The sequence below is a fragment of the Entelurus aequoreus genome, linkage group LG01 (genome assembly GCF_033978785.1).
Source record: "Entelurus aequoreus isolate RoL-2023_Sb linkage group LG01, RoL_Eaeq_v1.1, whole genome shotgun sequence".
Lineage (NCBI taxonomy): Eukaryota > Metazoa > Chordata > Actinopteri > Syngnathiformes > Syngnathidae > Entelurus > Entelurus aequoreus.
This window is the reverse complement of record NC_084731.1, coordinates 48680075-48707291: the sequence shown is the minus strand read 5'-3', so window position 1 is coordinate 48707291 and position 27217 is coordinate 48680075. Positions and strand designations below refer to the sequence as shown.

The window sequence follows — 27217 nt, the reverse complement described above, 5'->3', positions numbered from 1 at the left end:
TAATGCAAGTGAACATTTAAAAAGATAAACACTTTTATTTCACATTACTGTAAAATTGTTTACCATTGTACTGTAATTGGAAGGTAAATCATCCTATGTAAAAAACAAACAAAAAATAAAATGGGCTCTAATCTGTGTAAGCAAAAATTTAACTTAAATGAATATTGAACATTTTTAAGTGCATTTTTTTTCTAGTTGGTAAAACTAGGTTGTTTTTTTGTCACAGCATTCTCGCTTGTTTGTCTGTGTTGATGGGTTCATATTGCCCATCCGGTTTGAAGCTGAAATTTTACCACACGACTTACGTAACTTCTCACTAGCGAGCCGCGAGTAGGGAGGCGTGTGCAAGGCCATGTCCACACGAACACAGACAGTTTCAAAAACGCATATTTGGGGTTAAAACGATCTCCATCCACACAAGTGTAAGTTAAAAACTGTCTCTGTCTACACAGAAATGCACACACCTGCTGTCATGCACATTTTGTCCAATCAGAAGCCTGAAAAAATCAGCCACAGCGGACTTGTTGGCATTACACCTCTGTTATGTTTATTTTGATATACTAGACGTACATAATGACATGTACGTTATCTTTAAAACCAACCTGCACGTACACAGAGCCCTGGGAACATTATTATCTTTTTTTTTCAGTGTTTAAAGCGAGCATGCACGCCTGTGCTGCTGAAACCCAACACTGTCTCATCTCGATTATTGCGCCAACGTGATTTGGTTATGCTCTCCAAAAAAGATTTTCAAAAGCTCCAACTTATACAAAATAAGGCTGAACGATTGGCATTGAATTGCTCACTCTGGACTAGTATTGTCAGTATGCACCACAATCTATCATGGTTATATGTTGATAAGCGCTTACTAAAAACCCGCTGGTATTTTAATTTTTTTTTTTACTATTTATACTACAAGAAGGTCTTACACTCTAAAATATCATATGTTTGTAACAGACACATACACTCCTCTATTTTATTTACATGTTATTGTCTTTACCCCAGGAAGCTTAGTGGCAGTAGCAACTAATGGGGATCCATTTTAAACAAATAAATAGTAAGTCAACTTTCCTCTTTAATAAAGTAAAACTGTAACATTCATAAACATTTTACATTGCCGGCAACAGAATAATTTAAAATATTACACAGTATTCGCACAACAAATAAATGACCTGGATTGAGTACAACCAGAATCACGATGGAGTAACAAAAGATGGTGGGACTGAGATAACGTTCAAAACATATAATTCCGCCTGTTCTTGTGTTGGCAGGCAAACACTTTAAATACGCTTGTGGAAAAAAATATATTGTAACCAAAATAATTCACGTTTAGTGAAGGACCACGGACGCCTGGAACCTGGCTGCTCTTAATCGGTCATCATCAATCAAAAAGAATGCCCGCCACCCGGATATGTGCGTGCAAATAAAGATTGCCCGCCAATATCTGCACGCCGGAAAAGATTGCCCACCACCCGAATATGTGCGCGCCGAATCCGCTGATTACAATTGCCCTGCTATATGTGCGCGCCGCAGTGCGAAGGGAAAGACGGCATCGCCTACGCAAGTTACGGACGCGAAGGATTACACCAGGCTTTAGGTTGCCCACCACTACAATATGAAGTATAAACGATAAAAAGTTGAATATTAGGAGTATGTGAACCATTCCTACCTTGTGTACTTCGCAGACCTCCCTAAAGTTTTGTAATTCATCAGTAATATCTAGCCTTCCATCCATTTTCTGTTGCAACTTAAAATGCGTCAAACATGTCCAAGTGTGGAGAGTGTTTTGCATATATCTGGCCTATAGTAAGTAAGTTAAATGGGTGTATTTTTTAATTGCGTGGTACTATTAGACATTTTTTATTATGTCCAAATAGTTCAGTGGGCAAGTTGTGTGTTTTTGTATCACATGTATTATTGTTCTGTGTTGGTCTTTGAATAATTGGACCATGACTTTGAAAGGTTATCCAAATTGGAACCTACAAATAAAGTCTGTGCAAGAATAAATTGTAAGAAGCATGTGGTCAGTACAAATTGCTCTGCACTTGTAGACTGGTTGGTGATCTAATCTCTAATCTTCTACTTTGGTGACCCCTGAATCAAGCATATTTTCGGTGTACCACTAGATGGAGCCCAAGTGGTACACATACCCTCCATCCATTTTATACCGCTTGTCCATTTTGGGGTCACATACCACAGTTTGAAAAACACTGCTTCAAATCATTCCGCCTCTGAGTGCGGTGGCCTATCAGATTTTAGACACGCCACTGCCTTGAGGTTTTTACCTCCTTGGGTGCGATAGTATTACGAGGTATACGTACTAGTACAGGGCAGTAATCTGTAGTTTCCGGGGTGTTCAAAACACCGGGCTGGACGCATATAGAGTTGACTGATTCCGGGGTTGTTTCAAAAACACCTGCCCGTGACAGATTTATACTCCAACGAGTGATATTATCGGGGTTCGGGAGATGTCTCAGCCTTTTTGGGTGAGTGCGCCGGGTTAGATAGCAGTTTGGGCGAGTGCCAGTTGGCAGCTTTGAAAGTGATTTTAAAGAAGGAAAAAGATAAATTGATGAGAGTGAAGTCTGTTAAAACTACAGACTAACGAATGATTAAAAGGCATGAGAATGTTGTACGTGTGGGAAAAGAAAGTGTGATAAGGGCTGAGCACGCAAATACAAAAGAAAAAAATAATGACTTGAGCATGTAATGAAGAAAAACCTAAAAAAGCTACGCTGCCCATTTTTTTTTAACACACTAGCTTTTTTTTCCTTCACCACCACCCTACAAAATCCCCTGACCTCTCTGACCAGTGACCACTATCTGAGGCTACAACTGGACTTTCGGGGGCCTTAGATATCAACTGGGTCTGCCGTCCGCACCGACATCGACAGCCGCCCGCCCAAGAATTACCCACCCTTAATGCCCATCCTAAATCCTGTATAAATTCACGATGTGTACATCAAACATGTAAAGAATAAATAGAAATGGGAGGAAAACTATCGATATTCCTACAGTGTGATGACAGACAATTAAAAATAATGTGTTATTATTAAAAAGCTATGTGGATTAGACATTACTGTTATTTTTATGTAACTTAACATAACATCAAATTAAGTCATCATATATCCAGGAAAATAAAGCAAAATAGTAAAGAGCCAAAATTATTTTACTTAATAGCTTCTAGGTGAGGGCTGCGTGTGTCTTTTCTTTAATGGACCCAGACAGTTGAGGAGAAGCAAAAAGGGCTGACACTAAGATTTGACTTCGACAAAAAATACACCAACCAAATTTAAGTATGTAGACTTAGACACACTTAAATAATCGACAAGGGAAATTGCTATACACATTAGCTCAGTTACAAAGGATGGAAAAGTTAAATCTGCACCCTCTTTCTGTTGCCTGGCTTTGGTGTAGAAGCCAGTGATCATTTTAATGCCCTTCCACACATCCCGAGTATTATTGTGCTAGTGTTTGGCCTCCAGCTTCCTCCTGTAGGCATCTTTCCCCTCCTGCAGCTTAACTTTAAGCAGCCACAGTATCCTCTTCAATGTGTCCCTATCACCAGATTTGAATGCTAGCTTCTTTTTATTCAGCTTTAGCCGGCTGGTGATCCAGGGCTTGTTGTTTGGATAACAGTGGACAGTTTTTGTAGGGATGACAGAGTCCTCACAAAAGATAATGCAGTCTGTAATGCTGTCAATGTCCATTCCGTGAGGCTCACAGAGCACGTCCCAGTTGGTGGTCTCAAAACAGTCCTGCAGAGCGAGACATGCCTCTTGGCTCGACTTCTGCACAGACTTTGTTGAGACAGGCAGCCTCCTCACAGCAGGAACATACTGGGGTGTTAGTAGCACCATATTGTGATCAGACATTCCCGATGGGGCAGGGCAGTGGCACTGTATGCATCTTTATAATTAGCATCCAGTAGGTCCAGGGTTGTATTGTCCCGTGTTGCACAGTGCACACATTGGTGGAAAGTAGGTAAGACTGAGTCCAAAGTAACATGATTAAAGTCACCAGAAGTGAGAACGAGGGCCTCAGGGTGTTTGGGCTGTTGCCTAGCAACAGTGGTGTGTATTCTTTTACACGCAGCAGCCTCGTCTGCCAGAGGGAGGTATGTACACTCCGATGAAGATGACAGAAGTAAACTCCCTTGGCAAATAATATGGTCGTATTCCCACGGCCAAAAGTTCTATGTCCGGCATACAAACACGCTCCTTTACTGTAATATGTCCAGGATTACACCACCTCTCGTTCACCAAGTTGGCAATCCCACCGCCTTTCTTCTTACTGCTCATGAGTGTGTTTCTATCCGCCCATGAGATTGTAAAGCTGGGTAAAGACACACTGTGTCCACGTGTAACCAAGTCTTCGCAAAGCACAACATACTCTTTTTGAGTTTGAACGAGCCTGAACAATTCGTCCATTTTATTCGCCAAAGACCACAAGTTCCCCATGAGGACAGAGGGAACCACAGGCTTAAATTTCCTTCTCCGCTCCTTTATCCTTGTACCGGCACGGCATCCCCGGCGCTTTTTACTGTGCTCCCCAAAGCGCTGGGGGCATGGAAAGCGCAAGCAGCTCCTCGCGTGTGTAAACAAAGGGCCGACGTTCTATCGATTTTGGCAACCCATCGCTACTGAGCATATGCGCACATACGCACAAATGCAAATATTTAAACTATTTTCTTTGAACAAAAAATTCCCATCGAAAACAGCAGCTCCTCGTGTAGACTCCTCATCTAGACATACTCCACAAGTAAGTAGTCATCTTAAATTATATTGCATTCATTGTGTCTTCTACAGGCACATCCTTGTTTTAACCTCCATTTAAACAGGAATATTAACACTGCAACACATGCCAATACGGCCGGGTTGACTTATAAAGTGAAATTTTAAATTTCCCGGGAAATATCCGGCTGAAAACGTCTCGGTATGATGACGTTTGCACGTGACGTCACGGATTGAACAGAAGTATTGGGACACTATTGTGTCCCAATACAAACAGCGTCTGTTTTCATCGAAAAATTACACAGTATTCTGGACATCTGTGTTGGTGAGTCTTTTGCAATTTGTTTAATGAACAATGGAGACAGCAAAGAAGAAAGCTGTAGGTGGGATCGGTGTATTAGCGGCTGGCTACAGCAACACAACCAGGAGGACTTTGAGTTGGATAGCAGCCGCGCTATCCGACGCTAGCCGCCGACCGATTGTCGTGGAGATAAAAGTCACTGTGAATGTCCATTTCGTGTTCTCGACTCTCATTTTCAAGAGGATATAGTATCCGAGGTGGTTTAAAATACAAATCTGTGATCCACAATAGAAAAAGGAGAAAGTGTGGAATCCAATGAGCCCTTGTACCTAAGTTACGGTCAGAGCGAAAAAAGATACACCCTGGCGTCCTGCACTGCACTCTAATCCTTCACTCTCACTTTCCTCATCCACAAATCTTTCATCCTCGCTCAAATTAATGGGGTTATCGTCACTTTCTCGGTCTGAATCTACTTCCGGTACAGGCAAGGCTTTTTTATTAGTGATGTTCTCTACTAAATCCTTTCTACAAAAAATATGGCAATATCGCGAAATGATCAAGTATGACACATAGAATGGACTTGCTATCCCCGTTTAAATAAGAAAATTTCATTTCAGTAGGCCTTTAATATTGTAGACAATTACAGCTTGAGGTAATTGTATATTAACCCACAGTAAGCAGGGAGACAAATACAGCGTTAGGAAGTTCACAAATCGGCTTTTAGAAACGTATTTATGTTGCTAAAAAGTAAACCTGTTGAAAACATAAACTAATTGAAGAAGATAATAATTGCAATTCTACAGTTCGAGCGTTATTTGATATCCAAATCGGCGTGCCGAAAACTAAAGTTGCATTTTTTTTACTTGGCTGCGTAATTCAATAGACCCCACTATTAAGTCACGCAACTGGTAGCTTTTTTTGAGGGAGCTGATAAATTCGACAGAACACTGGCCGCTCAATTGAGCACAGATAAAAAACAAAACGGCACGGAAAAAAAAAAAAAAGTAACGTAAATACACAAAAACGTCCAAGAACCATTATCAGTGGTTGATTGAAAAAGATAAGTGATACAAAAAAAACAAGAAAAAGTTGAAAACACCAGGAATAAAGTAAAAATGAAGAAAGTCTCAAGAGCTACTGTGATCTGCTGCCACTCTTTCAGGCGCGAGATGTATTTATATTTTTGCATGTTCTGTGACTGCATATTGTTAAAGTTAATGGCTAATAGTAGTTGCATCATGAGTCTAGCTAACAGTATAGGGTTAAAAATAATGTTTAAATTGTTTCATCAGACTTAAAGCTAATAGTAGACAGATACAGATAGTGTGAAGATTTTTTCATTAGTCTTATAGCTAATAGTATAGTAATTCTCAATCCCCGCGGTCCCCCTGGCCTCCTTAAAAAGGTGAGTGGGATTACTCCTCCCTTTTTCTGTCTGGAATGCAGGACAGATCACCCTGAGTATCATTGCGCTCCTGGTTGTGTTTCCATTAATTGCTTTTGAACAAAAATCGATTAAATCACTTGAGGGTGCAAATCTTAATCTTACTCTTAAACATTTCCAAGCGAGCCCTTCGCTTGATTATTGTTAGCCTTCCTACCTTGGGTATGAAAGGGGCACGTACCCTTGTTTCTTTTATTATGCCAATACAGATTTACAAGATGGATCCAAGCCGCCCACTGCAAGCCACTCCGACAGCCAGACAGCTCATTCCTGCTTGAAGTGTCACAACTCATCACAACGACCGCCACAACTACAAAAACTACCTTCCCGGGGTGTCAGGTGTACCTACAAAGAGTTCTCACCCTCAACGCGTTTATCTGCAAGGATCACCAACCAAAAGACTGGGGTTTTCAACATTAACTGTGTTGATCAACAACAACAGCTGCAACAGCCACTGAGTACACTAGTCTGTTAGCATACATTATTAGCTGGCACACAACAGACGTGAGTGCTCTGTTTACGAGGCCATAGATCAGGGGCCGTATTTATCAAGCTTCTCAGAATTACTCCTAAGAAGTCTGCTAAGAGTTGACTTAAGAGTAAATAAATTCTTCGCTGAAAGCTGCACTTAAAAGTTAGTTATCAAGCGTCTTACTCACACTTTCAGCGAAGTGTAGGACTGAATCTGAAGTGTCACACTCAGAGCTGAATTACGACATTACTATGTGCCGTAAATGGAATTTTAGGTGACGTCATTTCTGTGTCCATAGAAATTACCAATCACGGAAGGGAATCCGTTGTCTAAGAATAAAGAAATATCTTGGAAATATTTAAGTGGACAATGGGAGTGTATATTTTAACAATAAACTACAAAATAATACAAAACAAACTAGTCCCCGCCGGCACTCACGCTACCGCTCCCTCTCTTCTGTCGCCCACACACTCACTGACGTCACTCACCTCACGGCCACACACATACGCTACTGTCATAACATTTTCTTTCCAATTCATTAATTAGGCAACTAATTTGAAACTGGTGTGGGTGGCTCTATATATACTAGCCCACTGCAGCCACATGCAGAAATCAACATGGAATCGAAAAGTATTAAATCTGTGACAAAAATAATACCCGCTCTGTCTAAACGATACCGTTTGATCAGCTGCTCGTCATCAAACAAATCCAGAACATCGTTCCGCACCCTGAATGTTCGCGCACGTCTCTCTCGCCTCAGTGCCATCCCCTGCTGGCAACTCCTAACCACTTAAGACACCTCTGAAGGTCTCTTAAATATCGTGGAGAGTAGGAGTGATTCTTAGACTTAAGAACGTTGATAAAAAGCTTTTATTCTTAAGTTTGAGAGTAGGACTAAATTTCGCAAATTCTCAGGACTTAAGTGTAAAATGGCACTCTAAGAAGCTTGATAAGTACGGCCCCAGGGGTGTCCAAACGTTTTCCACTGAGGGCCGCACATGGAAAAATTAAAGCATGCGTGGGCCATTTTGATATTTTTCATTTTCAAACCATAACAAAATATATGGATTTTGTTTGTTTTTTACCTTTAGGGCTCCCGGGGACCATAAAGGGTCTAAGTCATTGAAATGTTAAAAACAAGTCAAATTATTATCTTTTTTTTTTAATTTAACGCTTACAGTAAATCTCTACAGTATATAAACTTCAGGTTGATATAAAGTTTAAAAAAAAAAAAAAGGTTTTATGCCCTTTCTGTCAAAGACAACTTTGTTTTTCATAATAAAACTGAAATATGCAGTATTTCCCCCACTGCCCAAAGCATTCAGAAAGCAATGTTTGATGTGAAGTAAATAGAGCCTTAAAAATATCAATACTGCAGGACACCATTGATTTTAATTCATTATTATTTTTGAGTAATCACAGTGAAAAGATAAATAAAATTCCATTAAATATATTTGGGATCCAAAAGGTGCCCCACTCAAAGTGATACATTTTTATTAGTTTTTTTTTATTTTCAACACTTAAGTTACGAGACCAACTTCAGATATATCTGTCGATTTTACGTTTGAACTATTATTTTGTTTGTTTTATGCTCTTTTGTCAAAGTAAACGATGTTTTTGTATGGCAACCACACAATATATGCAATATTTTCCACATAATACATTTCAAAGTGAAATATTTGAAATAATTGGAGCTTTGAATAGGTCAATAATTCATTATAACATTGATTTTTTTTTTTTTTGAGCAATGGCAAAAAATAAAAAATAAAGATAGACAAAAGAAAAAAAACAGCCTGCATGGCAGCTTTGTGTCAACATTGCAACTTTTTCTAGTTAGATTTCACCTCCTTCCACTTTTTTAAATGTTTTTGTTATGTCTTCCTATAACAATGATGCAGCAGGCACAGATAGATCGTTAACCTTTTATTGTAGCTTACTACTCCGAACATACAGCCGTGTTCCCGCTCTCCAGGAGTATAGTATTGTGATGACAACATTACCCATAATTCCCCGCGTCCCTCACAACTACGGCAGCCCTAGTAGCTCCAAATACATAACATCTCCTCCCCTCTTACAACAGATGTCCCTTTTAGAAAACAACAGAAATAATCAGCTACTATTTCAAAGAACGTAAACATACACATTCAACTTATTTCTGGTATCTAAGATTATCTCAACACGTGACTTAACACAACCAACTAAATGTCACAACCTTATCTTTTTCTTTAAACCACACCTAACAGGTATATGTTTTAACTCTAACTCAGGGATGAGGGTAGACTGCCTCTATCCCTCAACTGATCCCAAGGGGATTATTCTGCCCCTGATGGTCTGGGATAGTTGCTAACTATTCTAAAGACTCAAGCGTATAGGGGGTCGCCGCTCTCTTTTAGGATACCTGCTCTCTGCAGGGGCATCAGTCTTATTGTCCACTGACGGAAAACCGTCTTTAGGGCTCAACTGCACATGTGTCTCAGTCTCATCTGGAGTCACACTTGCAGCTGGAACAGATGTATCTGGCACTGGATGTCTTACTTGGGTGTGGAGAGGAACTGAAGGGTTGGTCACTGCATCTGTCTGATCTTTCGAGGACAGCTCTGCTGACACTGGTGACGCAGACAGGAGCTGATCAGCATGTCTCCTCCAGACACTGTCACCTGTCTGAACGGAGTAGGAGACTGGTCCAGTCTGAGCAAGGATAGTAGCAGGAACCCATTTAGGTTCTCCACTGTAGTTCCTCGCTAACACAGTCTCGCCTGCTGTGAAGACTCTGTTCTTCGCCTGTCGTTCCCTGCGTTGTATCTGTTTTTCCTGTTGGCCTCGAACTGTGTCTTTTACTGCTGAGGGCTTCAACAGGTCGAAGGTCGTACGCAGGTCTCTCTTGAACATTAGGCTTGCAGGAGATGCCTTTGTAGTGCTGTGAGGAGTGTTTCTGTAGTTCAGCAGAAAAGTATGTAGTCTTTGGTGTAATGTTCCTTGTCCTTGTGATGCTTTCAGTGCACGTTTCAGAGTCTGAACGAACCTTTCAGCAAGGCCATTTGTGGCAGGATGGTAAGGAGCTGAGGTGACATGCTGCACTCCATTTGCTTGTAGAAATGCAGACATTTCATGCGACACCAGCTGAGGTCCGTTGTCAGAGACTAACTGAACCGGAGATCCAAACCGACAGAACATCTCTCCTAGCCTTTCGATGGTCCTTTCTGTGGTGGTAGATCTCATTATCGCCACCTCAGGCCATTTGCTGTGTGCGTCAATAGCAACCAGAAACATTCTGTCTTCCACTGGCCCTGCGAAGTCAATGTGGACCCGCTGCCATGGTTCTTGGGGATATTCCCACGGATGCAGGGGAGCTAATGGTGGGTTATTTCTGGTTTTGTGGCAAGCTGAACAAGACGTAGCCATTTCCTCGATTTGTTTGTCCATGCCTGGCCACCAAAAATAGCTTCTCGCTATTTCTTTCATCTTGACTATTCCACTATGTCCTGCATGAAGCTGTTGCAACATTTTTTCTCGAAGTGACAGTGGAATGATCACTCGCCTCCCCCATAGCAGGCATCCCGACTGGACAGAAAGCTCCAACCTCCTTCCCATATAAGGTTTCAGGCGCACAGTGTCACCAGCAGGTCGACCTTTAACAACAATGTCCATGACCTCTGACAGCTCTGGGTCGTTGCGAGTCACTTTTTTGATCTGCACTGCTGAAACAGGTGCCTTTTCCACCTCTCTAAAGTAAAAAATGTCCTCCGTTTTTGAATCGGGCTTTGTGACTGGAAGAGGAAGTCTGGATAACCCGTCAGCGTTGCAATGGGAGTCTGACTTACGATATTTGATGTCGTAAGCGTGAGCAGATAGCAGCAGAGCCCACCTCTGCAGTCTTGATGCAGCGAGAGATGGTATCCCAGTGTGTGGTCCCAGGATGGTCGTGAGAGGTCGATGGTCCGTTAGGAGAGTGAACTTCCTCCCATATAAATACTGGTGGAATTTCCTCACCCCGAAAACAATGCTCAGTGCCTCTCTTTCTATTTGAGCATAGTTGGACTCTGCCTTGTTCAACGTTCTGGAGGCGAAAGCGATCGGTTTTTCCTCACCATTTGGCAGTATGTGAGATAACACTGCCCCCACTCCATATGGGGATGCATCACAAGCTAGCTGAATTTGGAGTGATGGGTTGAAGTGAGTCAGCACCTCTGATGTGGTTAACGCCCCCTTGGCTTTCTCAAAAGCCTCCTGACAGCTGGCTGTCCATTTCCATGTCTTGTCCTGGCGTAACAACTCATGCAGTGGCTGTAGCAGTGATGCTAGATTAGGAATAAAACGTCCGTAATAGTTCAATAATCCTAAAAAGGATCGCAGCTGGCTGATGTTTTGAGGTGGAGGTGCCTCCACGATGGCTGTGATTTTGGATGGTGCTGTATGAAGTCCTTTAGCATCAATCACATGTCCAAGGTATTCCACAGATGATTGAAAGAAATCACATTTTTCTTTGCGAACTCTTAGTCCATACTCTCTCAATCTTTGAAGTGTAGCATCCAAGTTATGCAGGTGATCTTCATCATTTGCTCCTGTACACAGGATGTCATCCAAATAGCACTGCACTCCTGCTAGACCACAGAGTATCTGGTCCATAGCTCGCTGGAACAGAGCCGGGGCAGAAGTGATACCAAAAGGCAGTCTGCAGTATCTGAAAAGCCCTTTGTGTGTGTTAATAGTCAGCATCTCACGTGACTGTTCATCCACCTGCATCTGCAGGTACGCCTGATTGAGATCTATTTTGCTGAACTTTTGACCTCCACTCAGCCCAGCAAATAAGTCATCGATCAGGGGAAGTGGGTACTGTTCTGCTATTAAGGCAGGGTTGACTGTCACCTTAAAGTCTCCACATGTCCGGATTCCACCATTTTTCTTTTGCACTGGAACGATGGGTGTAGCCCACTCACTAGTCGTTACAGGCTCCAAGACTCCATTTTTGACCAAAGCATCCAAATCAGTTTCCACCTTTGATCTGATGGCGTACGGCACTGGTCTCGCTCTCAAAAACACAGGTTTAGTGTCAGGTTTGACATGTAGCTTTACTGTAATATTTTCCATGCAGCCCAGTTCATCACGAAAGACCTCTTTATGCTTTTCCAGTATCATCTGAAGCTGTGTAGAACTGTCTGACATTTTTCTCACCTCTTGCCAGTTGAGATGGATCGCCTTTAACCACACCCGACCCATTATGGCGGCGTAGTCTCCCTGGGTGATGTAGACTGGAAGTCTCACAGTCTGATCGTTACACTGCACCAGTACATCGGTCATTCCTTTCATGTGCACCGTGTGTCCAGTGTATGCTCTGAAAACAGTGTCTGCAGGACGTAGAGGGAGATGTCTCATGTGTTTCCTGTAGATTTTATAAGACACTAATGATGCCCTCGATCCAGTGTCTATTTGCATCTTTATGGAATGTCCTTCCAACTTGGCTTTGGCCCAGAAACCATCCGAGCTCTCACCCACATTCATTACCCGTATTGTATTCACTGTGGTAGACATGTCCTCCTCAGAAGAATCACTGTTACTCTCCTTTTCATATTTGACTGTGTGAACCTGTCTTTTCTTCTTGTAATGTGCACTTTTCACTTTATTTCCAGTCTTTGAGCCATCCTCTTTGCTCTTTTTATATCTGCACGCCCGCTCCACATGGCCTCTTTTCCCACATTTATGGCAATCCATATCCTTGCACCAACATGCAGATGCAAGATGGCCAGATTTACCACAGCGAAAGCATGGCCCTTGCACATCTTGGTTGATGCTGAGTTTGTGCACTTTCACATGCAGCTGCTGTGCTTCTCTAGATGCCATTTCCATAGACACACTTACATTAATGGCCTTTTCAAGAGTCAGATCACTTTCTGTAAGCAATCTTTTTTGTGCTGCTTCATTTGCCAGTCCACATACAAGCCTGTCTCTTAACGCATCACTCAGTGTGTCACCAAACTCACAGTGTTCGGCCAGTTTACGTAAAGCTGCCATGAACATGGTGACAGACTCACCCTCTTCCTGATGTCGCCGGTGAAATCTGAATCTTTCGGCGATTACCAGAGGTTTGGGGGAGAAATGTTTGGTCAAAATGTCCACAATGTTTTTATACGTTTTACTCCCTGGTTTCTCTGGCTGTAGGATGCTCCGAAGCAGGGTAAATGTCTTCGGGCCGATCACACTCAGAAAAGTAGGTACGATCTTGCCATCATCAATTCCATTTGCTGCGACAAAATAGTCAAAGCGCTCCGTGTATGAGCTCCATTGCTCGACATTCTCATCAAAGGGGCCAATCGAGCCGATAACTCCAGCCATCTTACTGGTCGTCTTACCGCTAATGGCGCTCCGTTTTTGACTTTGGTCGGTGTCGCTGGTCTCCGGTCCCCTCTTCTCTCAGCAGGAATAGTCGGAATGCCGGCGGACACCTGCGCTAGCATTAGCGTTAGCTCGGGGCTCCCGTGAGACAAGGAAAACTTCTCCTCTTCTTAACACTGACAACACGCGTCGGTTCACTCGTCCTCGTCGCCACTTTTGTTATGTCTTCCTATAACAATGATGCAGCAGGCACAGATAGATCGTTAACCTTTTATTGTAGCTTACTACTCCGAACATACAGCCGTGTTCCCGCTCTCCAGGAGTATAGTATTGTGATGACAACATTACCCATAATTCCCCGCGTCCCTCACAACTACGGCAGCCCTAGTAGCTCCAAATACATAACAGTTTTTTTTTTTCATTTTTGCAATAGCATTTCCAGAATGTGTGGCGGGCCGGTAAACAATTAGCTGCAGGCCGCAAATGGCCCCCGGGCCACACTTTGGACAACCCTGCCATAGATGAACGCTTTAATAGGTCATAGAAGAGCCAAGCCACATGGGCAAACACACACCTATGGCTGAAACATCCATCTAGTTGCCCACTTTCTGGTGACCTTCTTGAGGAAAATCCACGCCCCCTGTTCAACATGTCTGACCATGACCGTCAAACTCACCCTTGGATCTCTTGGCTTATTATCAGGTGTCCAATGTGTGCACTCCTGCTCATCAGACAGTGCATCTCATTCATCAGCATGTTTCCCTTGCTGTGGTTCGAATGTCAACCCACACGTGAACGAAACGCTACATCCATTCCCAAACAACAACAGAAACAAACATTATAAATACTCACGACAGATAAATACTGTATATTATATGGGGGCGGGGGATGCTTGTTTTGTCGCCACAGTATTAATCGCACTAATATCAGCTGTGGCCATCTTTGTTTTTTGAGGCTGCTATGTTGTCCCATGTGGCAGGACTTTATGTCTGCGCGTCATCAAGCACATTTCAGGTTGCTATGAACCCAGGACCTTCTTATTGTGACGCACACGCACTAAACCTTATACCACCGTGCTGCCCTCTGTATGGGGAATATCAAATGTAAACAGGTTTGTGCTATTTTTGTTCTGTCCAAACACTTACTGACAGCTCAAAAAATTAAAAAACAACATTTTCCAATGGTAATTGATGGACCCTTCTAATGTAACAGTATGGATGTTTTTACTGTCTCTTGAAAATGTATTGTGTTGGTCAAATATATCTATAATGTGACCAAAAAGGGTGGAATGTAATGACAAAATGTATATTTCAGTAATCTCCTATTTAAACCACAATTGTAGTTTAAATGTTTGTGTAGTGGTTTCTCTCTTCTCTTCTTTTCTGCAGCAGCGAAAACCCTTTCTCCTCTATAATCTGATGTTGTTTGTGCGCTCAGATAAATATTTAAAACAATCTTAGTTTTTCTCTGGACATATTTTTGTAGAAAATGAAAAATTCTAAAACATTGTCACTCAAATGCCGGTGACGGCGGAGAAAAATAAAAACTCTGCCTCTTGCGATTTGTTTATCGTACTAATTAAAACCTCAATGTCGGTTTTGTGTCGATTAATTGTGCTGCCCCAATCCACACTCTGCATAAAAAAAGCTGTTTTAAACAGCCTTTATGTAACTACATGTCGCACATTGGTGTGACAATGCAAACGCGACGATTATATGAAAACAATACTTTATCCTATATTTTTTGTGTTTCCACTCAGCCTGAAGCAGACTGAGAGCTTGACTGAATGTCCTAATACAGGGGTGTCAAACTTGTTTTTATTGAGGGTCACACCGCAGTCGTGGCTGCCATTAGAGGGCCGCTTGTAACAGTAAATAATTAATTAATTTAAATATTTAAAAAAAAATGTACGTAAAGAGTAAAAACAATCTGTGGATTTTACCACTGTTTTTACAGAAAAAAACTGGCAGCCTAGTTGCCAAACTTTTACTGTAAAATAAATGTTTTTTTTTTAATTATTATTATTTTTACAACACATTACTGTAAATAGAAATACAGTACGGTACCACTGTTTAATTTCATTTTAGCAACTCGGCTGCCAGTTTTTTACCATAGTAAAATGTGGTACCATAAAATAATCAACTGTGGATTTTACAGTAAAAAAAAAAAAAAACTGACAGCCCAGTCGACAGAATTTTACTGTAAAAAAAAACAAACATTGGTCGTTTTTTTCCAACTTACACTAATATGCTGTAAAAACTCTCTAAATTTTACAGTAAAATCCATTTTTAATTTTTATAGTGTACAATTTGATGGATAACTTGCTTCGAAATCTTAAGTTAAGCAGTTATTTAAGTATTTATTTGTATTTTGACCAAAAAAGTTAGATAATTTTTGTTGCAATATTGGACACTATTTTTTTCCCCGTCAAACTACAAAAAAAACCCTACTACCTTTAGTAGGAAAATAAGAAAGTAAAGAAAGAAAATATAAGGTATTTTATTGACACATATTATTTCCAGGCTTTTGCGGGCCGTATAAAATGACGTGGAGGGGCCAGATCTGCCCCGCGGGCCTTGAGTTTGACACCTGTGTCCTAATAAGTATGTCCACCTCACTGTGACGTCACAACGTAGCCAGACTGCAAAACCCCGCAAACAGAGGCATCCAAATCTGCGTGCAAGCTCACGTCAAAATGCACAAACTTTATGATTTGACGCTTTGGCATTGTTTTACACAAGTATCCAACACTGAAACATTTATAAGTTCGAAAACACAGCATTCATCATAGGTTTCCTTTAAAAAAGGCGTGTAGCTTATACTTCCAATGCAAAATAAAAACAACATAATAAGGTTGTGTACAACTCTAATTGTAGAGCAGTGGTTAATGTTTTTTGTGGACCACCTCAGCTATTATTGAATACTGCCATTAAATGCAAAGCAGCGACCAGTGGAAAGTAATACCTGAATCTTTTGAGCGATGAGTTTCAGATCTATGGGTTCCTTGATGATAGCATAATAGTCTGGATAGTGCTACACAAAACAAGACAAACTGTAAATTAAATCAAAGTCATTCATTCCGTCTAAAAGGATTAAGGGAATGGTTTGTACCGCTTTAGAAGGCATCCTCTGAAAGAGCTCGCTGACCAGGCGGCCTGAGGGCTCGGCGTACGTCACCATGGCATCGAGGAGCTGCTCAAGGGCATCTCTCAAGCAGGTTGGTGCGCTCTGTTATTATGGAAGTAGTCACAGAGGAAGCAGAGAAACATATCTTATTTAAAATGACTCCTTTTAGCGATATAATGACAACATCCTCTCAATCAAACAACAATCACTGCCATTCTAATACAGTCGTTATTGATCGTTATTACTCCTCTGCAGTCATACGCCTGATCATACAATAGACAAAAGCAAAATACAGTAGAGGTGAAACTAAAAAAAATCTGAATATCGTGCAAAGGTTTGTTTATTCCAGCAATTAAATTTACAAAGTGAAACTAATATATGACATAGGTTCATAACATGCAACTCAAGATATTTCAAGTCTTCTTTACTAGAGATGTCCGATACGGCCGATAAATGCTTTAAAAGGTAATATCGGAAATTATCGGTATAATTTTTTTTATTATCGGTATCGTTTTTTTTTGTTTAGTTTTTTTTTAATTAAATCAACATATAAAACACAAGGTACACTTACAATTAGTGCACCAAACCAAAAAACCTTCCTCCCCCATTTACACTCATTCACACAAAAGGGTTGTTTCTTTCTGTTATTAATATTCTGGTTCCTACATTATTTATCAATATAGATCAATACAGTCTGCAAGGGATACAGTCCGTAAGCACACATGATTGTGCGTGCTGCTGGTCCACTAATAGTACTAACCTTTAACAGTTAATTTTACTCATTTTCATTAATTACTAGTTTCTATGTAACTGTTTTTATATTGTTTTACTTTGTTTTTTATTCAAGAAAATGTTTTTAATTTATTTATCTTATTTCACTTTATTAATTTTTTTAAAAAGGACCTTATCTTCACCATACCTGGTTGTCCAAATTAGGCATAATAATGTGTTAATTCCACAATTGTATATATCGGTATCGGTTGATATCGGTATCGGTAATTAAGAGTTGGACAATATCGGTATATCGGATATCGGCAAAAAAGCCATTATCGGACATCCCTATTCTTTACATATAATTTTGATGATTATGGCTTACAGTTAATGAAAACCTTGAATTAAAAATCTTAGAAAATGTTAGTTATGTTCTTTAAAATGATAAGAAATAAAGGCCAGACATATCTCACGTTGGATGTAATGAGTAAATATAGCATATTACTTTCACATTTGAAGTTGAATTGCTGACATGAATGAACTTTTGCATGATCTAATTTTTTTTTATTTCACCTGTATATCTGGCTTATTTGTGGCGCTACATGTTCACCCTCGCTCATGAACACATTATAATGGGACTGTTTGTGTGATTCTACAATTTTTTAGTAGGAAATCCACACAACACTTGATACATGAGGCCCCAGGTCTGCCAGAAAGTAAGAAGACGGAGCAGGCCAATTAAAGGCTGAGGATTTTTTAAATAATTTCTTTGTTGATTAGAGCGTTAAGCAGTACTTTATAATATTTAACCTTTGGACGATTTTTCACATTTTATGGGATACCAAAATAGTTTTTATTTACTCTCTATAAGATATAATCATTAAAATGATGCATTTAACTCTCAAAATTTTCCATTGTGTGCAGTGAGTCTTTAGAAAATAAAGTGTACTTTTTTAATTGAACTCCTAAATTATTTTGTCAGGATGATTTATAATTTATTGATCTGCATTGGCCCTGCGATGAGGTGGCGACTTGTCCTCCAGGGTGTACCCCGCCTTTCGCCCATGTGCAGCTGCGATAGGCTACAGCACCCCCCGCGACCCTTGTAAAGGACAATCGGTAAAAAATGGATGGATGGATGGATGATATTCACCTGTATATATTTCTCAAATGCTGCCTGTTTCGAAGTCATGTGCCTTTAAGGTGCAAAATTAAAATAATCAAACCAAGTTTGATCCAGATCTAATTCAGATTGTGCATTTACATGAAATGTACATGACATGGATGCTTTGTAAAATACTGTAAATTTGATGTGCACACTCTTGGCATTCTCTCGAATAGCTTCAAGAGGTAGTCACCAGAAATGGTTTTCACTTCACAGGTGTGCTTGAAGCTTATCGAGAAAATGCCAAGAGTGTGCAAAGCAGTAATCAGAACAAAGGGTGGCTATTTTGAAGAAACTAGAATATAAAACATGTTTTCAGTTATTTCACCTTTTTTTGTTAAGTACATAATTCCACATGTGTTCATTCATAGTTTTGATACCTTCAGTGGCAATCTACAATGTAAATAGTCATGACAAAATAAAGAAAATGCATTGAATGAGAAGGTGTGTCCTAACTTTTGACCTGTACTGTAACTACAGCCATCCATACATACACACACATATAAATAACAATAATAATAACATACATACACACACAAACATATATAAACAAAGAAATCCATATACAGGCCGACAAGGCAGTGATCCAGCGCTGGAACCCTACTGTCCACCGAGAACAATCCTGCCAAACTAAGCCAGCAAGCAAAGGCCCCCCAGGCCTCTAGGCGCAGCCCCCCGCCCAACCACCCACGAGAGGAACAGTCCACCACTTGAACCAGGGCGCCCGTGGCTCATTCTAAAAATACTATTACAAAAAAAACATTAAAAAATGGAATAAAGAAGCATACAGGTGAAATGTAACAATATTGTTGACTCTAATTACTAGGGGTGTGGGAAAAAATCGATTCAAATTCGAATCGCGATTCTCACGTTGTGAATTCTCATTTTTAAAAAATCTTTTTATTTTATTTTATTCTTTTATTTATTTATTTATTTATTTATTTTTTTAATTAATTTTTTTTTAATTAATCAATCCAAAAAACAATACACAGCAATACCATAACAATGCAATTCAATTCCAAAACCAAACCCGACCCAGCAACACTCAGAACTGCAATAAACAGAGCAATTGAGAGGAGACACAAACACGACACAGAACAAACATAAAGTAGTGAAACAAAAATGAATATTATCAACAACAGTATCAATATTAGTTACAATTTCAACATAGCAGTGATTAAAAATCCCTCATTGACATTATCATTAGACATTTATAAAAAATAATAATAGTGTCACAGTGGCTTACACTTGCATCACATCTCATAAGCTTGACAACACACTGTGTCCAATATTTTCACAAAGATAAAATAAGTCATATTTTTGGTTCATTTAATAGTTAAAACAAATTTACATTATTGCAATCAGTTGATAAAACATAGTCCTTTACAATTATAAAAGCTTTTTACAAAAACCTACTACTCTGCTTGCATGTCAGCAGACTGTAGATCCTGCTGAAATCCTATGTATTGAATGGATAGAGAATCGTTTTGAATCGGGAAAAAAAATCGTTTTTGAATCGAGAATCGTGTTGAATTGAAAAAAATCGATTTCGAATCGAATCGTGACCCCAAGAATCGATATTGAATTGAATCGTAGACACCCGAAGATTCACAGCCCTATTAATTACACAAAACTGCAATGTCATTGCTTAAAAATAATAATGAATGTTATGAATTATTGAAAATATTAGGGCTCTGAATAGTTTACATCAAATATTACACTTTGAAATATTTTTTGGGAAAATATTGCATATTGTGTGTTTGTCCTAAAAAAATAAGTTTTCTATGACAAAAAGGACATAAAACAACCAAAATAAAAACCATAAAAAATACAAAAACTTATAATCAACAGATTGATTTGAGTTTGATCTAAATATTTAAGCGTTAAATGTAAAAAATAAAAACTAATTCTACTACTTATTTCTAACACTTTTATGAGTGCAGGAAAATATTGCAAATGTGTTTTTGCCAAAGAAAACAGGTTTTCTTTAACATAAAAGGGGATAAAACATTAAAAAAGATAAATACTTTATATCGCGAGATAGATTTGAAGTTGATCTAGAGATTTAAGCACTGAAAAAAAAGACTTATTTTTTAAATTTTAATGACTGAGACCCTTTCGGATTCGTGGAACCAAAGTTGAGAGGAGCCCTAAAGGTTAAAAAAAAAGTCTATAAAATCTACATACAGTATTGTATTGGTTTTGAAATTGAATAATATCACAATGGTCCCCGCATGCTTTGATTTTTCAGTGTGTGGCCCACAGTGGAAAAAGTTTGGACACCCCTGTGAAGCCTAAACATACGTGTTGTGTCCGACTAATTTCACTTGCATCACCTCATCCTCAGTAGATCCACCGGGGTTGTCTTGTGCATCAAAGCCATCTTCATCTTCCTCGTCGTCATCCACCGGCTGAACAAATTCATTCTTGGTACGTTGGTAAAGGTCCCACAGTCTGCAAGCTGCCCGAGACTCAGGACTGTCAGACTGCTCCCAAGAAAAAAGTTCATCTTTACGCAACATGTACAGTACAAATGTATTGGGACACCTGTATAACCTAGGAGCCCATACTTCCTCCACAGGGTGTTTGATTATGGATTGTTACCTTATAATATGTTCTCGCGTTATTAAACAGGAGCTGAAAGTCACTGGTGAGTTGCTCCACATCGTCATATTCCTCCATCTTTAATTTCTGCTGGATCTTCATCATGTCGATAGGCTGAGACACCACGTGGTAATAGTCTGGCTGGTTCCTAGAAATGGAAAGTTGATGGTGTAAAGCTCCAAGCAGGGTACAGGTAGTCCGCGGTTTACATGCGAGTCCTGATCCTACGACGCGATGAGAGTCAAGTTTAAGTTGGAACTAAAATGAACAACTAAGTCACTCACACTGTACACTGAAAATATTAAGGACATCAAATATAGTGATAGAAAACTCCTTACATTCATCCCTGTGGAAGGGCCGTTGCTGTAGCAATAGGAATTGCTTGTATGTGTGGCGTTCCTACCCGGAGGGTTAAAAGTGACGCACCGGGAGAAGTGTGCCGTATATGTTGAATGGCAACTGTCGAATAAAAGTTCCCTGTGAGTAGGCTAAAGCTCAACCGTCCAGTTTGTATAGTCATTGAAAGACAGAACAAGCTTAAACATGGTGGCAGCGGATCGTTTTGAGCGGTGAGGACAGCGCAGGTACCGAAAAAAATTGAGATTTTTTTTTCCGAACGAAACTAAAGGAAGCTAAGTGCTGTTAGCATAACAGTGAGCATGCGACATGACCACTGAGCAGGCAGAAAATACAAGATCAAGAGGTACGAGGATGGATGGATTAAAACCTCCTCAACAATGGTGTACGAACTCTGTGAATCTTGCCAAGTCATGGGAGACCTGGAAAGAGGAATTTATGCTGTATATCGAGCTAGCAATGCCGGATGCAGAAGAAACCGTGCGGGTTAAACTTTTTTATTACCTCATTGGAGAACGCAGCAGAGAGCTATGTGGAACGCTAATAGGCTCAGACACAAGAGTGACTGTTTCCAGTTTGATCACTAAGCTAGATGGACATTGCAACCCCAAAGTGAATGAAACCGTGGAAAGATACAGATTTTTCGCACAAAACCAAGCTGCGGGAGAATCAATCGACACGTATGTGACCGACATGAGATCGCTGGCAAGTTCCTGCAACACTGGGCAATTAAAAGATTCGCTAATAAGAGACAGGATTGTTTGCGGCACGCACAGCTCAAGTTGGAGAGAAAGACTACTCAGAGAGGACAAGTTAGATCTGGGGCCGTATTTATCAAGCGTCTTAGAGTGCCATTTTATACTTAAGTCCTGAGAATTTTCGAAATTTAGTCCTACTCTCAAACTTAAGAATAAAAGCTATTTATCAACTTTCTTAAGTCTAAGAATCACTCCTACTCTCCACGATATTTAAGAGACCTTCAGAGGTGTCTTAAGTGGTTAGGAGTTGCCAGCAGGGGATGGCACTGAGGCGAGAGCGACGTGTGCGAACGTTCAGGGAGCGGAAGGATGTCCTGGATTTGTTTGATGACGAGCAGCTGATCAAATGGTATCGTTTAGACAGAGCAGGTATTGTTTTTGTCACAGATTTAATAATTTTCGATTGCTTGTTGATTACTGCATGTGGCTGCAGTGGGCTAGTATATATAGAGCCACCCACACCACTTTCAAATTAGTTGCCTAATTAATGAATTGGAAAGAAAATGTTATGAGAGTAGCGTATGTGTGAGGTGAGTGACATCAGTGAGTGTGTGGGCGAGAGAAGAGAGGGAGCGGTAGCGTGAGTGCGGGCGGGGACTAGTTTGTTTTGTATTATTTTGTAGTTTATTGTCAAAATATACACTCCCAATGTCCACTTAAATATTTCTAAGATATTTCTTTATTCTTAGACAAGGGATTCCCTTCCGTGATTGGTCATTTCTATGGACACAGAAATGACGTCACCTAAAATTCCGTTTACGGCACATTGTAATGTCGTAATTCAGCTCTGAGTGTGACACTTCAGATTCAGTCCTACACTTCGCTGAAAGTGTGAGTAAGACGCTTGATAACTAACTTTTAAGTGCAGCTTTCAGCGAAGAATTTATTTACTCTTAAGTCAACTCTTAGCAGACTTCTTAGGAGTAATATTAAGAAGCTTGATAAATACGGCCCCTGGACAAATGTTTACTAATTTCCAGGTCAACAGAGATTTCACGAGAGTACAGCAAAGCAATACAAGAACATGGCGCAGAGGACATACATGCAGTGAAACATGCAACAAGAAAAGCCCGGATTAATGAAATATATTGCAAATACTGTGGAAAAACACATGAAAGTCTCAAGCAAAAGTGCCCAGCTTTTGGGAAAAAAAATTAAGAAATGTGGCAAGGACAATCATTTTGCAGTGGCATGCAGAAGCAGTACAGGTATGAAAGAATGCTACAAGAAAAAAGTTCACACAATAGCAGAGACTGATTCAGATTCATGTGAAGAGATAATGACAGTCACAGCAGTAACAACAAAAGCAAACAAAACGGCAAAACAGAGCAACTGTTTGCTGGGATGAAGATTAAGGAAAACATTGTGAACTTTCAGATTGACTGCGGGGCAACTTGCAACGTCATTCCAATCAACCTGCTGAATCCAGACGTGGAATTGGAGCACACTGACAAGGTGTTGGTAATGTACAATAAGTCAAAGTTGTGTCCGTTAGGAAAATGCAAAATTAAGATGACAAATCCAAGAAATCAGAAGAAGTACAAAGTTGAGTTTCAAGTTGTAGGAGCAGACTGTAAAACTGCACTTCTTGGCCGCAGCGCAAGTGAAGCAATGAAACTCATTCAGGTCCAATACGACAACATTTATGCACTGGATAGTATTGTGACAAAAGAGCCGGTGACAGGAGACACTTGGCAGCTGGATGACATAAAAACTGAGTTTCAAGACGTTTACCGGCGACGGCTGCTTACAAGGTGAATATAAACTGGAAATCGACACAACTGTGCAGCCCGTCAAAATTCCAAAACGAAGAGTTCCAGTGGCTATGATGAAACCACTTAAAGAGGAAATCACAAGTCTTGTAGACAGACAGATAATCGCACCAGTGGAAAGCAGCACCGAATGGATCAGTGGCATGGTGTCGGTACAGAAACCCAATGTCAGGCCCAGAATTTGTATCGACCCAAGACCACTCAACAAAGCTCTGAAGAGAAGCCATTTTCCACTTCCAACAATTGATGACATTTTACCAGACCTGGCAAAAGCAAAAGTTTTCACTGTGTGTGATGTGAAGCACGGCTTCTGGCATGTGAAACTAGATGGAGAGTCGACCTGACAACATTTGCAACTCCCTTTGGTCGATTTCGGTGGCTGAGAATGCCAATGGGCATCAGTCCAGCGTCTGAAGTTTTTCAACGTAAACTAACAAAGGCATTGGAGAACTTGCCAGGCAACTACATCATCGCAGATGACATCCTGATTACAGGAGAAGGAGACACAAAAGAGGATGCAGTCAAGAACCATGACAAGAACTTGAGACTTTTTCTAGAAAGGTGCAGAGAAAGAAACATCAAGCTGAACGCGGACAAATTCAAGCTCAGGAAACAGGAAGTCTCATACATTGGTCATCTGCTCACAGCGGAAGGACTCAAAGTTGACCCAGAGAAAGTGCGCGCCGACGTTATTTTTTCAGACAACGGACCCCAATTTAGTTCTGCAGATTTTGCAAATTTCAGTCGCAAATGGGAATTTACGCACAAAACTTCCTCTCCTGGCCATCCGCAAAGTAATGGCAAAGCGGAATCAGCTGTTAAAACGGCCAAACGACTGATGAGGAAGGCAAAACTGGCTGGACAGGACCCGTACCTAGCCATTTTGGATCATCGCAACACCCCAACCCAAGGTTTGGATACGAGCCCTGCACAAAGACTCTCAAGCAGGAGAACAAGGACCCTTCTACCGATTAGAGACAGCCTACTCGAGCCAAAAGTGACCAACAATGGGTCAGGAATCGTGAAGAACCGACAGAGACAATCAAAATACTACAACCAAACTGCCAAGGACATGGACTCTTTGAAACCAGGTGATGTTGTGCGAGTGCAGCCTTTTGATACGAACACCTTATGGAGAAAGGCTACAGTGAGCACTCCACTTGGTAACAGATCCTACGCAGTGGAGCTGGACACAGGCAGTGTTCTCAGAAGAAATCGTCGCCATCTGAGAAAAGCTGTAGATACGCAACCAGACAGGTCAGAACAATCCCAAACTGAGACGAGACGAGACCCAGTGTCTCAAAACACTGAGAGCTCACAAACCACTACACGGTCAGAACGTGTGGTACAGTGTCCAAGACATTTGAATGACTTTGTGTGTACTTAGCTTCAGAGAAGAAAAAAATTAAAATAAAATTAAGAAATGTGAACTGAGGTTTACGTATGATGAGTAAAGGCTCTTATGTTTATGTTCTGAAAATAAGCTAAAGCTAAGGTACATTGTTCGGTAACTTAAAAAAAAGAAAGAAAAGTTATGCACTGTGAAACTAAATGTTTTGCACTAAAAATGTTTTAAATAAGTAGCAATTTGAAAATGCATACTATTTTGAGTTTGTATAGTAGCATCTTAAAAGTTAATTTTGTTGGATTTAATATTTGAAAAGAATACTTTCTTTTTCAAAGAAAAGGGATGTAGCAATAGGAATTGCTTGTATGTGTGGTGATCCCACCCGGAGGGTTTAGAGTGACGCACCGGGAGAAGTGTGCCGTATATGTTGAATGGCAACTGTTGAATAAAAGTTCCCTGTGAGTAGGGTAAAGCTCAACCGTCCAGTTTGTATAGTCATTGAAAGACAGAACAAGCTGAAACAGTTGCAAGGCAGAGAGATTTTAATGTATTTACACAGAGAAGGAAGCAGTCGTGCATGAAAGGTTCTCAAAACATAAAGTCAATCCTCGAGCACTGAGGAGCACACGAGGCAGGCATCAATAGCCGCCTGCTTATTACCATCAGGTGTGGCAGGGCTGCCTAATCAGCAGCAGGTGAGGGGAAAACAGAGCTTAGCGGAGACATGCAGAAAATGGAAATCAAAATAAGAGCACTGATAGGAAATAAACACAAAACAAGGAAGCACAAACAGAAATGAAGTGACAGATCGTCACAGTTATCACTGTATTTATTTATCATCTTTTCCTTCTTTTCACTACTTTTGTTTTACCTCTTTTTTTTAATTGGAGCCGTTCTGTGCTTTTAATGTTGACAATATGTACGGCTTGTGGTGCGTATTCATGTTACGACATTCTGTGTACTTTCCTGAGGCTAGCATTTCGCAGTTGTAGTAGCTGTAATGTCGTGAATAAAACTGCTCGTTTAGACGAAAACTGGATCCCTTCTTTTATTGTTACATTGACACATGAGGCCATACTTTTCTTTTTGCTGGTCTCGTTTTAAAGCAACAAACTCAAAAGTATACATAACGCTACTTCTGTACATGTTGAATGGGGGGAGACAGCAGCAAGACAATTGCTTCAATTTAGTCCCCCCCTCCACCACCAAAGTATAGCTGACATCAAAGACATGTGGAGTAAGGATACTTCAAACCTGAATTTCAGAAGACGCATTTTCATGCGCTACAACTCGAATGACTATCGATACGAACCACCCGTCTCGATCCGCATAAAAATGTTTGATCCGAAAGTGTGTGATTGGTTCGGAATATATTCCGAATGGCGTGTTTACATGAAGCATTTTTATTCCGGTTAGGCTTTTAATCCGATTAAATGTGTCCATGTACACATAGCTAATGATACCAGTCCGATATCAGCAAAAAAACAAGTATCGGATTATATCGACTTGAATCTAAACTCTCCGATATAAATGGTCAGATACAAACAGTCCTACAGCGTGTTTACTTGTGCAAAGCTGGACAGCCAGTTAACTGGTCTTTTCTTCTGTTTTAGTCAGGTCATTTACAAAAAGCAAACATGGCTACTAGGAGCTAGCAACTACAAAACAGCTAACACACAATAGCAAACAAGCTGGACATTAGGGGTGTCAAAAAAAATCTATTTTCGATTGAATCGCGATTCTTATTTGTAATAATTCTTAATCGATTTTTTATTAGTATCTTTCTATCATCTGTCCTGTTTAGCCACTCAGGCCAGTCATATTGTTGATGTAGATGCCCATATCTGCTGTACAGATTTATTTTAGAAAAGAGCAGTGTGTGATACTTCTCTTGTTGCCTTATTTGTATTTGACTTTATTTAATGTTTGGGTAAAATTTTATTAAACAAAATAAGTTTTCTTTTAAGTATTACAGAAATTTATCAGAGCTGTTTATCTATTTTGTGGAAGAATGTAGTTGATCATAGAACTGGAAAAGTATTGATTTTGAATTCAAAAATGTTTTGAAATGAAATCGCTGTTTTGAATTGGGATTT

At 40.2% G+C, this 27217-nt stretch overlaps 2 protein-coding genes across 6 annotated transcripts in view; both read right to left on the bottom strand.

Moving 5' to 3' along the window:
- LOC133653962 (protein polybromo-1-like) overlaps positions 1–27217 on the bottom strand; it is a 123095-nt gene that overhangs the window by 85980 nt on the left and 9898 nt on the right. For all 5 annotated transcript variants that reach the window (XM_062053844.1, XM_062053861.1, XM_062053868.1 and 2 more), the window contains exons 4-7: positions 20887–21034; positions 20619–20768; positions 16392–16508; positions 16245–16313 (exon numbers count right to left, since the gene is read on the bottom strand). In XM_062053844.1, the coding sequence (XP_061909828.1) occupies positions 16245–16313; positions 16392–16508; positions 20619–20768; positions 20887–21034 (484 nt within the window). The remainder of the gene's footprint in view (positions 1–16244; positions 16314–16391; positions 16509–20618; positions 20769–20886; positions 21035–27217) is intronic.
- LOC133653990 (uncharacterized protein K02A2.6-like) lies at positions 8844–13696 on the bottom strand. Its single transcript, XM_062053888.1, has one exon. It carries the CDS (start codon positions 13278–13280, stop codon positions 9303–9305), a length of 3978 nt encoding a protein of 1325 aa, XP_061909872.1. The 5' UTR covers positions 13281–13696; the 3' UTR covers positions 8844–9302.